The sequence below is a fragment of the Cornus florida genome, unplaced genomic scaffold (genome assembly GCF_030987335.1).
Source record: "Cornus florida cultivar Cherokee Brave unplaced genomic scaffold, ASM3098733v1 CherokeeBrave_3.0.0_Hap2_Chr01, whole genome shotgun sequence".
Lineage (NCBI taxonomy): Eukaryota > Viridiplantae > Streptophyta > Magnoliopsida > Cornales > Cornaceae > Cornus > Cornus florida.
The window spans coordinates 41,647,844-41,662,439 of NW_026775571.1; the positions used below are offsets into that span (position 1 = coordinate 41,647,844).

At 35.6% G+C, this 14,596-nt stretch overlaps 1 protein-coding gene across 2 annotated transcripts; it reads right to left on the reverse strand.

Annotated features, from left to right (window-relative positions):
• Positions 1-737: 737 nt before the first annotated feature.
• LOC132295311 (folate-biopterin transporter 1, chloroplastic) lies at positions 738-13,575 on the reverse strand. 2 transcript variants are annotated; one of them, XM_059793521.1, is made up of 9 exons: positions 13,221-13,575; positions 11,932-12,161; positions 11,500-11,564; positions 11,231-11,393; positions 2,317-2,465; positions 1,986-2,240; positions 1,673-1,841; positions 1,494-1,586; positions 738-1,383 (listed from the first exon to the last, which is right to left on the reverse strand). In XM_059793521.1, the coding sequence occupies exons 1-9, from the start codon at positions 13,477-13,479 to the stop codon at positions 1,081-1,083; spliced, it is 1,686 nt and encodes a 561-aa protein (XP_059649504.1). In that variant the 5' UTR covers positions 13,480-13,575; the 3' UTR covers positions 738-1,080. The 2 variants fall into 2 exon arrangements, with proteins under 2 accessions (XP_059649504.1, XP_059649512.1); XM_059793529.1 differs by having other exon boundaries at positions 1,110-1,352.
• Positions 13,576-14,596: the final 1,021 nt, after the last annotated feature.

Below are 14,596 nucleotides of genomic sequence, written 5' to 3' on the forward strand. Positions count from 1 at the left end.
TAATGAATGTACTAAAGGATTATTTTGCCCTTTTGGAATCTAAAACATTATTTGACCACGATAAATGACCATTATGCCCTTATAGACTCTAGAACTACAATTTTAATAAGAAATGACCATAATACCCTTGTGTGACCTCGGGTTCGAATAAAGAGCCGATTAACGATCCGGATCCCAAGGTTTGGATCGTTACATAAGCTTGATATTGATGATGGATGATGGCATGAGTGGTAAATAATGGATCAATTGCATTAAAATTAGTTAGAAAAGGACATTCAGATCATTTCATGATCAAAAGTAATTGTTAACTAGTCAAAGGGCATTTAGGTCCTTTTATAAGCCAGAAGGTGCTGTGAATGCAAGATTTTAAAACCCCAAGGGGTGTCATTGCCAAAAAAACGTTGACTTACATTTAAGTGTAATTGACCATAACCTCAAAGGTGTCAATGCAATTAACCCTATATTTAAATATCGTATTAAAAAAACAAAATAGAACAGTACTCTCCGTCCCAAAATAAATGTCCCTTTTAGGAATCTTACTTTTTAAGAGGGCGACTTTTAGTGTTTTTTTATTATATTGATAATAAATGAATTACCCAATTTACCCATGATCCATAGTGATGTAATGATTTCCTTTTTATAGGTTCGGAAGGTTAAATTGGTAATATTTAAAAATAATAATAATAATAATTAGTACATTGAGTTTTCAAATGAGATACTTTTGGAAACATGAAAAATCACAGGGAAAAGTTCGAACTTTGTTAAAAGATAAACACAAGTTTGGCAGTATGGAAGAAATAAAAATTGCATGCTAATGGATATCTTGTCTACAAGTGTTCCTTGATGGAAATGACTGAGGAGAAACCTAACCTTTGGCGTGGCATAGCTTGCTGTCTCTAGAACTTTGTACTATTTACATCTCTCTCTCTCTCTCTCTCTCTCTCTCTCTCTCTCTCTCTCTCTGTTGTTACTTCTAAAAGCTACAGTTGATGAGGCTGAAAATGTATCGTCAATGATCAGAAGAACTTCCTCAAGTGTGATGCAGGGAAGTTTGCTTCCAATGGAGGCAGGACCAAGTACTCAATTAGACTTGATCTCAATATCTCCTACAGTTTCCTTCGAATGGGCATCAGAGTTATCCCGAGGAAGGAGGCCAAGTAACGGTAAAGGTAACAAGGAGCTGAGATTGCAGAGAATTATTAGGTAGGCCAAGTTGTCAAACCTGTCCCTTGTTATGCCAAAGAGCTGGGTCAGACCAGCACCAAGCAGCCCACCAAGTACACTTCCCCCATTAGATACGGACATGAGGGTTGCAAAAAGCGTTGCTTCCATTCCTTGTGGACATAATCGTGCTGCCAACACAAGAACGGGCATGAAAGAAGCCTGCAACAAAACTCATAATTGGTTCTGCAACAGAATTACCAGCAGGATGCAAATGGCATAAAACAAGCGATTAAGAAACGGACTAGTGCAGATTATGCATACTAAATTACCTGACCAAGAACAGTTATAATCAAAGAATCCCCAATGGCAAACCATTCGTCACTTATTCCTAACTGCCGGTTTAGTCCAGTGACGAGGAAAACCTGTGCAGAAACATAAAATTTCATTCATGACGATTTACTCGGAAAAACTAAGAACAATCTTGGCAAAGGAGACTTGTAACACAAACCTGAGTCATCCCAAGAGCTGCACCAATGAAAGTTGTTGCAAGAAAAATCTTCTGAAGTGGAACATTTTTTAAGAAACCATTATAAAGTCCAACACCAAGAAGTGATGCAACCGAAGTCACAAGCTTAACACGGCCCAGGAACTCGGGGGTGAAATTAAGTCTATTGGTGCTGAAATCAAAAGATCGTTTGTTATTAATTTGAAGTAGACGCAAAAACTAACACAAGAAGTTTCAAATTATCCAACTAATCACACGGCAGAATATTGGAAAAAAAAAAAAATTAAAAAAATGAACATACGATGACCACACATACGTGAAGAAAAACATAGCAGATTCTGAATGCGGTGTTGCCTGCCATAAAAAAATAAAAGAAGTGGGAAGAAAGACATTTGGCTGCTTGACGGCATCCCACAACTGAATAATATTCTGTTTTGAGCTTTCAAAAAAGCTAGGAGTGGCTAAAGGAAGATTCTGTCCCCTTGCTGGGCCAAGTACGGGCTGCTCTTTGACAAGTACTGCAACTGCAGATGTTATCAATGGAAGCAATGCAGTGACTCCAAAAACAAACCTGGAATCAACAATATCATGAGTAATAGTAAGTCAGGATCATCATCAACACCAAAAAATCAAACTAATATTTATACCTTACACCATAGGCATCCACCAGAGAGCCACTAAAGTAGGAGCTCACAATTCCTCCAAAAGCAGCAGAACCCCAACATAACGACTGAAGAGATCCTGACAAACTTTGTGACTCGCCACGAGCCCTCTCTACAACCATGGAATCTACAACCTACAACATGCTTCAGATTTGGCATGTTGATTGATAAAGTATATGACATAAATAGAAATGAAGGGAATGAAAAGTCAAGCAAGGACTAGCTATGTTACCAGTCCCAAATCCACATAAGAATGGAGTGAACTATGACATAATCCTGTTTAAGGTGTTCTTATGTTAAAAAGGAGGCTGATTAATTGCTTTGTGTGTGCATCTATATAAAGAAAGGTAATCTCTTTTTTAATATTTATCAAGATGTAAGAGAGATGAAGAGTTAGTAGATCATCTCCTATTGCATTGCACTGTGGCCCGGGACTGTTGGGCTCTGCTTTCGGGGCTGTTCGGGGTCCAGATTGTTATGCCTCAATCCTCGAGAGGCATGATCGAGGCATGGAGAGTTCGTACAGTGGGTTCCCAAGCTCGTGCCTTTTGGAGGGTTGCATGCTTGTGTTTTTGGCGGTGCTTGCGGAGACAGAATAGGAGATCCTTCGATAGTGAGGAGACTTCTATTGGGTTGCTGAAATTCTTTATTATTAGTTCTCTTTTTTGTTGTGTTCTGGGGAGAAGTTGTAAATCCATGGGGTAGATAGTTGATTTTTTGGATATATTGAGAGTTTAGGGGCCCTATTTGGCTCTTGTGTAGCTTTTGCGGGATGCATTGCCCATTTGAACGCTTTCTTAATACAATCTTACTTAACAATAAATAAGTATTTATCAACACATCACTGATTTATCATTTTATTAATAGGAGTAGAGAACTTCATATGTGTACCTTCAGTAGTGGTACTTTATTAAGAGAATTCACAACAAAGACGAATAACAGTTGCTATTCTCTGTATAAGACACAAGAAGGCATGAGCTTTTGTGTCAAGGAATATGTGAAATAATTGGGCCCTACTTTTTCGAAGCAAGGCAGACCAGGCCACGACCAAAGAGGATATTAATCAGCTCCCATGGTCAACAATGATTGTAGTATGTAAAATTTCAAACCCACATCAATATTTGCTATTCTAGTAAACATAGAAGCAAGAAAATGGTTAAAATGTCTTCATATAAACAGCTAAAATTGCATCGTTGGGACAATTGTAGGTGAGTGAACTAGTGAGGCTGCCCTTCCTCCTAAAGACAGACGAAATAGTTGCTAAATTCTTCTATACTAGGAGATATTCTAGCACCAGAACTGTGATTTAATAATTCTCTCACAAAATTTTGAAAATTTTGCCTCCCCTGTGAAAAGAATTCTCTCATGATGAAAGCTCAAACTACCTTTGACAAATTTCAGCTTATAACAAAACGCAAAAATAACTAAAGGTTTTGATATTTTATAGGTAGGAATTGAAATCAAGGGCATTTTATTTGCAACAGTTAGTATAGTCAATTTCGGGGTTATGTGTTGGGTTCAACTTTAAAGTTCCAGAAGTGAAAGATATGCGGATATCTTGGCGAGGCTCTTTACTTTACAGGGAGCATGACTGTAACTGAATTTAAAGTTCCCAGAGGAGATTTATTTATCCAATTTTCAGCAATAATCAAGAGATCCTATTGCTGAATCACTTCCATAACATATGTGTTTCAAAGGCCGACATATGCACCAAGTCTCCCTCATAGTGAGACATTGACTGCTGTCAAAATCAGTTCCATCCATTACTTTTTGACCACATGTGCATTTTATGTTGTACATGTGATCATATATGTTTAAGCACGTTACACAAATATTTACCCAAGATGGGGGAGGGGGGTTGAATTGGGTCTAATGGAAAACAATGGAAGCTTTTCGATTAATATTATCCTGTGCAAATGATATTCAAGTGAATAAGAGTTTAAGAGCTATTATGCACAACCAAAAATAAATAGGAGTTTAAGGGATAGAGAAAATATAAAATCTGAGATATAACGAGATTTGGTACTCCTGCCTACGTCCTCGGCCCAAGATGCCCTCTTGAGGATTTCCAAAATTCACTATTTGGACTCTTCTTACAGGTCAAGAAAAAAACCTTTGCGCACTCTTCTTCCAGGTGAAGAGCCAACCTTTACAGGTTATCCCAAGCTACCTTGCCAAAAGCAATTTACTTCACTTGGTCTTTACAAGGGTTCATCAACCCTCAGTCACTCACAATAAATGAGATTTGAGATGTGTACAAAGATAACTCTCTCAATAGATAAATTATACAAGTTGAAAGCTCACAATCCTGGAGTTCAAATTGAATAATCAAATTGAAACTCAGTTCTAGATCAAATGTGTATGAATATCAATAAATGATCCTCAATGAATAACAATGTCTCGTACACATAAATGTTGATATGGGGCCATATTTGTAGTCCCATTCAAAAATATAATTGTTAAAGGCATTAAATGCACAAAGGGACTGTTGAACTAGCTTTTAGATTTCAAATTTCAATTAAAGCAGTCAATTGGTTTGGCTAGACCAATCCAAGAGGATGAGTCGACTGATTTGTTGGTTCTTTGAGTGGTTAAACACCGTGGACAAAACCAGTCAACTGGTTTGGCTAGACCAATCTAAGAGGATGAGTCGAGTGATTTGTTGGTTCTTTGAGTGGTTAAACACCGTGGACAAAACCAGTCAGCTGGTCCTTTGGGATTAGTTGATTGACTTCAAGGGAAGTCAATGATGACCAACTTTAGATTTAGAATGAGTCGAATGATTTTACATTGTGAGTTGACTGTTTCATAGAAGCTTCAACTTGTGAAGTCTCTACAACAAATGAGTTCATCATGAGCCGACTGAATCAATAAACTCAACAAGTGAAGTCTCTAGAAGCAATCAACTAAATTAGCCTAACTTTGGGACGTGACATTTCTAAGTTCAATAATAGACTCAATTCCATTCTCTATCAACATATGACCTTAGAAATTATGCAATTCAGTTTAAGTCCTAATCCTACGTGTCTAGGGGCCAATCAAATTATATGAATGCCATGCATTGGGTCCTAGAGACCAAGTCTTAGATTTGAGACTCAAACTAAGTCATTCAAAAATAACTTTACAATTAAGTCTAGCTCTCACCATAGACTATCTAACATTGTCTTCATCTTTGATTTCAATGTCTTTTGAGCTTTAGATTTAATCTTCAAGATTTGGATCTTTCTTAGCTTTTGCCATTGATCCACAAGCTTAATTAAGTTTAAGATAAACCCATTGAACTCTCTCAAGTCTCAAGTAGACATTCGTACAACACTTCCAAGGGTTTGTTATCATCAAATTTACCCTTCTACCCTTGGGTTGAAACCTTGGGGTGAACAGAGACCTCTGTTTGGTATCATCACTTCATACGAATGGGGTCAGCCAATGAAATCCATCACAATCTTACTATTTAATCTCTTTATAGATCAATATGGCTAGTCTGACAAGTTTTCACTCTTTCATAGCGTGATCCATCAAAAAGCCAATAATGAACATTGATTGATTAACCAAACAGATCAAAATCTACTCCTAAATCTCTCTATTTGTGACATCAAAACATCATTAATATAATTTTCGAAAAAAAAACATCATTAATATCTTTTTTTACCAATCCAACATTGTCTATCCAACTCCAAAAGCATTACACTCGTAAGATTATCCCAATTTCCCAAATTTATTTCTGAAAAAAATACATGAACAAAACAAATATTAAGTTTTCAAATTTTCAAGTCATGTTTCCATTTATTTCGGGGGACTAGTCACCATCTCATGCTTCTTTGGCAATCACTTAATTTTCAATCTTGCTACATCCCTTGTAACTAAAGTGCCTTAATATATAGGCCCCTCATTGCATTTGATGCCTCATATTGATTATTGTCAATCCCCTCAGATTTTAATTTTGAAGGTTTACTGTAATGACCCTAGATACAAGGGTTAAAACAAAACTTTATTATTGGTACACCACACTAAATTTGCTACACCTTGCCACTCACAATCATATTTAAATGGTCAAACCAAAGGACCAATTGGCCAGCGATATCACCCCTTCCCTCCCAAAGGGGAGGTCGGGGATTCGAACCTCGGTGGAGGTAGGGTGTGTGCGTAATTGCTTTAACTTCCAAAAATATATATATTTAAATGGTGAAGATTTAACTAAACAAGGACCATGGGTCAAAATAACCTCTCCACTCAGACCCTGATAGTAATGATAATAAAGATTATATATTTTCTTTCAGGGTTAAAAATTATGCCATCTGGAGAGAGAGAGAGAGAGATTGAAAAGGGACACCGGGGCAAAGAAGTCAAAAGGGGACAACATAAGCAACAAGAATCTTCTATTGATGACCTTGCCTCCTATGAAGAATTTCAAAATGCCTTTGACGAGCTATTTATTGAATTAAAAAAATAAATAAAATAAAATAAAATTGGCAGATCATTCACTCTTGCCCAATTAGGAAGAACTCAATCACAAAGATGATTTAACACTAACCAAATTGGATCCAAATATTTGGATACCAAAAAAAGTTTCATGAATGTGTTTTGTAGGTGTTTTTTAAATCGTCACTCATTGAGGACAAGCGATTTCTTGATGGTAGTTGCTGAAGGCACTTGAAGAGAGAACAATCCAAGTTTATCCTCTCTCACCAAAGGAACTTGGGAACCACTACAATGGTAAGTTAATTGGGTGTTGGCACTATAGGTAAAGATTTTCTTCCTACATTGAAAATATTCTCTTAGTTGATGGCTTAAAGCATAACTAGTTAAGTATTAGTCAATTATATGTTAAGGGCTATGTAGTTGTTTATTATTCTAATCATTATTAATTAATAAGGATGTTAATTATAAAATGTTATTGTTGCATATTGACATAAAAATGCTTACGCTTTAAATTTTTATGATTTGCATGCTTAGGATGTTGAATGCTTTGTTGCTATTGAATGAAGGTAACTTGTTATGGTATTGGAGACTTGGACATGCTAGTATGAACTTAATTTCTATACTTTCCAAGAATAATTTAGTTAAAAGATTTAGACTAAATTTATAGAAGATAAAATTTATGATACATGTTAACTAGGAAAACAAACTATATCTTCTTTGAAAAGAAAAAGAATTGGACAAATCTAGGACTTTAGAGTTGACTTGCTTGTAACTAATAGAGTAGCTAGTCTAGAAAGAAATATGCCTTTGGAGTTGAGATAATTACTCCGTATTCACTTTAGTGTTATTTCTTGCAAACAAAAAATAAGGCATACAAGTACACCATTAAGTCCTCTAGGAGTTATAGAGTTAGAAAGTTTTACACCATTAAGTTCATCTTGCAAACCTAGAGTTGGGTTTTCTCTTTAATACATCTATAACTCTAGGATTTCAGCTTGTATTGTAAAACCACAATTCTTGTGCTGTGATTTTACATCTATCTTTGAGAGATACAATTAGAAGGTCGGGCAACCTTCATGAAGACTAGGTGGCTACGGCTCACTTAGCATTGACAGCTCAAGATGTATTGTAAGTGTTGGCCCCAAGATTTCAAGCCAAGTGAAACTTGGTGATTTTGATGATCACGTGAGTATTTAACAGTCCACTTAAGTGTGATGAATTTCAGAAAATTATATAAACTAAAATACCCAACAGATCCACGCACAAATTGTTCAAGTATTCAAATTGGATCGAGCACATGGAAAAGGAAATATACATTAAAGATCAAGTTCAAGACCATAGACCTAAGAGGTTGTTGAGTGTTAGAATCTGTGTAAAGTAATGGCTATGTAGCATGCTGATTCTAAGCTCAACCTTAGAATATAAAAACTCGACTCAAGCTAAAAGATAAACTATTTTCTTAGTTCTTAAGAAAAATGACTCAGCTCACACACAGTTTAAATTCAAAAGCAAGAGCAAGGTAGTCATTTGGGGTCACTTGGTTTTTCACTTTATGGTGCCAGAATGCTTTAATTCAAATTCTATGATAGAGTTAAAATGGATGTTGCTTGTTTGTACAAGTCGTCCTTATCCCTTGTGACATGGCCGAGTAATGGATAAGATCAATTGTACAATGTACAGGCCATGGGACATCCGCTGGGCTTTCTAGAGGTGTCTTACCCTTTTTGAGTTGGCTAACCCCTGAATCTTGAAATACACTCAGGTTAGACCAGCCAGACGTCTTCTGAAGTCTGCTTGTACTGGAACAAGAATGTACTGGAGAGAAGTATGACGCTTCACTTAAACCTGTTTCCAAAGAGTCTTCAAGCTCTCTAACGGCTAGAATCTAAACGGATACCATATATACAAGGTTCCCCTCACCTATTTGGGTATCAAAGCACATTAGAGAAAAAATTAATTTGAAGAAGCTTTTTGGGCACTAAAAATCTTTTCAAAAAGCTGAAAACAGATTAGAGGGAAAACCTTTTAGAAAGATTTCAATTCTTCAATGAATATCAGAAGAAGTCTTTATTTATCATTCTCTAGAAATTGAGCAAAAATCATTTACTTCATCCATTACTCTAGAGAATGAGGGTGCTTATTGTATATCTTTCTTTTAAGACTGTAATGAGGCTTCCATTGTATTATCTATCCAGAAGGGACATCATTGTATGAGCTGATTGTATATCTTGAGAAAATGTTGCATTGAAGGTCAGTGTGACCTTCTGGAAGTCTGAGAGAGAGCTGCTCACTCAATAAGGATAAAGGTTATCTAACTTATCTCTGAGCTCGGTAAAAGAGATTGTAAAGGTTGGTCTTCGACCTGGGAAAAGGACCACTGTAAAGGTTTCTTCTCTATCTGGTAAACGGAAGGTGGAATAGTGATTGGGAATCCTCGGGAGGCTCTCCTAGAGGCAAGGAGTAGGTAGGTGACGAACTTTGTAAATATTGGTGTTCTAAGTTTGCAATTCCTCTATCCCTTGAACTCCGCATTTTTAAGCTTTTCTCTCTGTTATGTGCCTTGTTTTGATTCAAATCTATTAGCACAGAATACACATAACTGTCTCTCTTGTTTGCACGATTAGCATTTCATATTCATACTTTGTTTTGTGCAAGAGAGTAGAGCACCCAAATCTATACTCAGTGAGCACACAAACACTCCATTGACAGACTGTTTTGTGCTATTAGTATTTGCCCCAAATCTCAAAAAAGCTAAGCTTGTCTAAAGACTCAATTCACACCCCTCCCCTCTCTTGAGTCATTGTATGTTGCACAGTAAGGGTTCACACTCGGCCCGAAAAAAAGGGGGTTCTCTCTCAGCCCACAAAAGAGTAGGTTTGCTCTTGAGCCCAGAAAAGGAGCACGTAAAAATTCTCTTCTGCTAGGTGAAGAAGAGGGTGTAAGGTTTCTTCTCTACCCGTAAAGAGTAGGAAGGAGATAGTAAAATCATGTAAACCTCAGTGTCTTTGAGTTTGCATTTCTCCATCCTTAACTCACTTTACACTTGCTAGTTAATCTCTACTAGCATTTTCATTTGCTAAATTTCTAGTTGCTCTTCAAACATTTTATTTATGAATGCAATGAGTTTTCGTTGTCATAAATATATACATTGAAAAGGAGGATCGAATGTATGATTGGATTAAGTAGATTATTTGGTTGGGTTGATTATATAAGGAGGATGGGATGTATGGTTGGATTGAATTGATTGTGTTGTGGAATTAATTAGATTGTAATTGCTCTTTTATTTGCATCCTTACTTGCTAAATTTTAGTTGCACGCCAAGCATTCGATGAAATGCATAATCGACATAGTCTTTACTTTAAGCCTTTCGAATGTTGCATTTGCATGTGCATTTCCATTAGTTACTTCTATTTACTCATTAAGAGGTTAACAAAAGTTCTTTTTGCTTAGCTAAATATATTAGAACATTAAATACTTGATAATAGGAATTTTATCTAACTTATTTATGTATATATTTGCCAAGGCATTGTGTTTAAACAAGATAATCTAAAAATCCACATAATTCTTACTTTGTGTTCATTAGATTATATTAGAGTGTATTTATTCTCAAACGCTTGCACAAATCTTTTAATAGGTTCAGATTTGAACACACAACTTTCAAATGATAAAATTCATTTGATCTACTTCACATGGATTTGTTTAGACTTAATAGAGTAGCAAGTCTAGGAGGTACGATATATACATTTGTGATTGTAGATGATTACTCTAGGTACACTTGGGTGTTATTCCTTGCACACAAAAATGAAGCACCCACATCATTTGCTAAATTTTGTAGACAGTTACAAAACGAAAAGGGTTAAGAACATAAACAATGCATCCATGTGGCAGAAAAGCGGATGTTAAGATGGATGTTAGGAATAACTAGGAAAGATAAGATTAATAATCAAAGAATTAGGGAGAGACTAGGCGTGGCGCCTGTTAACAAACAAATACAAGAGTTGACTTAGGTGGTATGGGCATATTCAACACCAACCTATAGATGCACCCGTGAAAAGAAGAAGATTAATTTGCATAGAGGGTAAGAGACAAAGAGGTCGACCAAAACAAAAATGGAATGAAGTGATAAGAAATTATTTCAAAAAATAAAATCTAGTAGACCATATGACCTACAATAGAAAAGAGTGGAAAAAGAGAATCGATGTGGCCAACCCTGATGGTACGGATAAAGGCAAGGATGATGACAAAGACAACATACAATTTAAACTTTCATATATCAACTGTTAACATGTTAGATGTCACAAACCCCACATGCTAGGCATGTCAGCCATTCCATTCTACGTTCAAAGTTCAAACACACATCACCAAACTTTCTAAAAATAGAAGAAGCGGATATAGCTGCCATTTCAAATAAGACGTGGTAAAACAGACATTAGCATCTCCATTAAGTTGTTTTACAACTACATGCAAATTAGATACTTACAACATCTGAGAAGGCAACAGAAAGAGATCCAAGAAGTATGCAAAAAGCAGCACCATATTTGCTGTCAACGAAGGTGGACATCAAAAACCATGAAAATGCTCCAAGAAGCCCTGATAGGACCAGGTATGACCTTCTTCGATACCCAAAAAGTGGAAATGAATCACTGTAGTCACAAACCAATTGTCATAAAGGACACAATAATCAATCAAATACTTAAGAATTGAGAGGAAAATAATGAAAATATACTCGTATGGCAAAATGGCACGCACCTAATAAACCCATAAAGAGGTTTGATAAGCCATGGTAATGATGAGAAACCAGATATCACTGCTGTCTATCAGTCATGTAATTTGTCAGGATTTAATAATTTTAATTATAAATTTTAAATAAATAAAAAAATGATTTACTATTGGGAGAAGGTAAATTTCAACATCTCATCCACAATTCATAAGTCACAATCTCACAAAAATTTCTGTGAAATTATTTCAAAATTTTCACTTCTAAAGAAGAAAAAAAGCAAGTGCCGAATCATGAAATGAATACTAAGATAATCAATAGAAAATATCAAAAGAATGAAATGCTTTAAATGGTTGACATATTCAATGACTTAAACTATCACTTTAACGGATAGGGAAAGGTAAACGTTACATGCAAATAAATAATTCCATCACTAAAGATTTTTGGGTATGAAGATGAAATACCTCTGCAGGATCCAGATGCAGATCATCTTTCAAGTAGAAACTGACAGCAAGCCTTGATAGGCCTAAGACACCTTGGACAAAATATACCATAGCAACTGCAATGTTGTCTGGGGTTAGGTCCACCCCAAAGTATTTAATGGATCTTGTAAAATACCTATTCTTGCTCGGAGTGCTTTTACTAGGAGAGCTTGCTTCTCCTTCTGCATTGGTTGTTAGCAAATCATTTTTTCCTGCACACAGTTCAGGAATACATAACTAATATAGAGAAGGGAAGCATTGGTCCAATACAAGGAAACACTTGAAATGAAGTTTCAAGACACCCATCCACTTACCGAAGAAAAGAAAAAAAGTTTGTAAGACATCTATGATCTACCTGTTTACTGAACTCCTAAAGAAAATTAATACCAAATCATAGAATTCTTAATCTGCTTTAGTAGACTTTTGACCTATATAATAACAAACTGACTCTGCATTATATACTAAAAAAAAAAAAAATTCTAATGCTCCTTGCATGGATTTATAAGAAGTGGCGCATCCATATTGAAGCCCATTGGTGATTGCATTGCATATGAAGCACTTATGGCAATAAGAGTTGATATTGGACTGGTGCCACAACCTTTTCTCTAGCCTACTAAACCAAAAGACTGGTTAAACATCCTGAGATGAAATCAAACCAAAGACCCCAGCTCATTAACATGCAGGGTGGTCACTATTGCAGAGGAATTGCCCCTATCACAAATCCTTGAAAATAAAAAATAAAAACAAGGCAACCAATGTTGCTTATCAAAATGTGTGCGCGTGCGCATGTGTAAGGCAACTAATATCAAGAAGAATTCCACTAAAAGAGTAGGTTCATTGAAGGAAATGCACTTGGAATAAGTGCAAGGGAAAGAAGGGGAAGGTCGCTTGTGAAGCTAAAATATAACTTCTACCTTTTATGTCATTTTATCTATAACTGGAAAAATATGGCACATGTTTAATCAAACCCCAACTACTTCAATTCTCTCAAATGAATTCAATCTCACCCATTCATAACTCCAAAATCAGCTCCTCCAAGGGACCCATCTTAAGCAATCAATTTTGAACACCACAAAAATCACTTACAAGTGTACCAAAATTCAATGAAAATTTATTTGGGAAAAAACTAAAAAATTTAATATTTTCTGTTTTTAGCCAACAAAAAGTCGAAAATAGAAAAAGACATCACAGGAGAAAACTCAGTAACTACAGAAATTGAAAAAAAATTAAAGATCAGAAATCAACTTCACAGAAACTAGAGAAAAACTTACGATTTCTAGGATCCAAAAAGGGCTCGTCATCGTTGTCCCGACGTTGGGACGACGCCGGAATGGAAACACTAACGGACATGTCGACTTCCGGAGTTTTCTGAGGTGGTTTCCGGCGGTTGGTTCGACGAGCTCCGGCGACTATCGTGGGCGGGTTCCGGCGGATCTGAGAAGGGATAGGAAAGGTGGAGAGGGAGAGGAAAGACAAATTTTGATTTTGGAAGGGTAGGATGGAGAATGAATTTAACGTTAACTTGGTCATTAAAATAATAACGGTTTTGCTAAAAGACTTCACTTCAATAATGGTGAAGCCTGCTCAGTGCTCCCTAGGTTTCTCTGTCCTCAGCAATCAGGGTTCAAATTATTGTTCTTTAACAAGATCTGACACGTGGTAGCTTAAAAAAAAAAAAGAGGATAAATTGCACTTACTTCCCCTACCGTTTGAATTAATTACACTTACTTTTTCTGTATTATAATTATATATTTATTTATTCACGGATCCTTTACTGCACATAAATAAATAAATATATATATATTTTTTCCTAAATGGATATTTATTTATTCACCGATCCTTTACTGCACATATATATAGTGTATGTTTTTACCATAAACCTGTTATATGATGATTATATTGTTTGACCATTAATGAAAAAATAAAAATAAAAAATAAAAGAGAAATTATATATACATTGTTGTCAAGAGCTTATTTAATATTACTTATTTAATGTTTGGTTCTTATGTGTAATTTTTAAATTTTGTTAATATAAATAAAATGTAGTGAAAGTATGAAAGTATTTTTTCATTCTCTCTCTCTCTTCCCCATCCTTCTCTCTTTTTCTCTCATTCATTTTTTTTTTTTTTTTTTTACATCTTATACTTTACTCTTAATTTGATTATCTCTTATAGTTAAAATAGTATTAAAGCATGGTTTGTAAAAATCTAGGTGTGTAGTTAAAACCCTAGGGCAAGTTTGTGTAAACCCTAGTAGGTGTGAAGCGTTTTGAAGATATTCTAAGATGAGATTTGTTTACAAATGAGTAATGTTAATCATATCTACACGTACCGCAAATCCAACCAAGAGTGATCCTGTTTTTGATCGATTACACTCTCAATAAGTGTTTTTTTCATGTTCGAGTAATTCTGCAACAATGGCTTTTTCTTTGTCGTTTGCGATTCTGGTATTGTCTACTTTGTTGCTTTCTAGGGTTTGTGTACTGAGTGTGTGGTCACTTTTTTATGCATCTCAAAAGACAGTAATCTCTCCACTTACAGTTGTTTGTGCGTTAGAGAAGTGGTTCTATATATATTTTGTTATTGTTTTGTTACATTTTTTTTTTTCCTGAGGAGTGTATACCCAGAAACTATTTGATAAAATGTCA

Coding starts and splice junctions, on each gene's coding strand:
- LOC132295311 (XM_059793521.1), bottom strand. CDS start 13,479: ATGACCAAGTTAACGTTAAATTCATTCTCCATCCTACCCTTCCAAAAT. Junction 2,466..11,230: donor CTGTTGCCTTCTCAGATGTT/GTAAGTATCTAA, acceptor AGCATGTTGTAG/GTTGTAGATTCCATGGTTGT. Junction 1,384..1,493: donor TTATAACTGTTCTTGGTCAG/GTAATTTAGTAT, acceptor GTTTTGTTGCAG/GCTTCTTTCATGCCCGTTCT.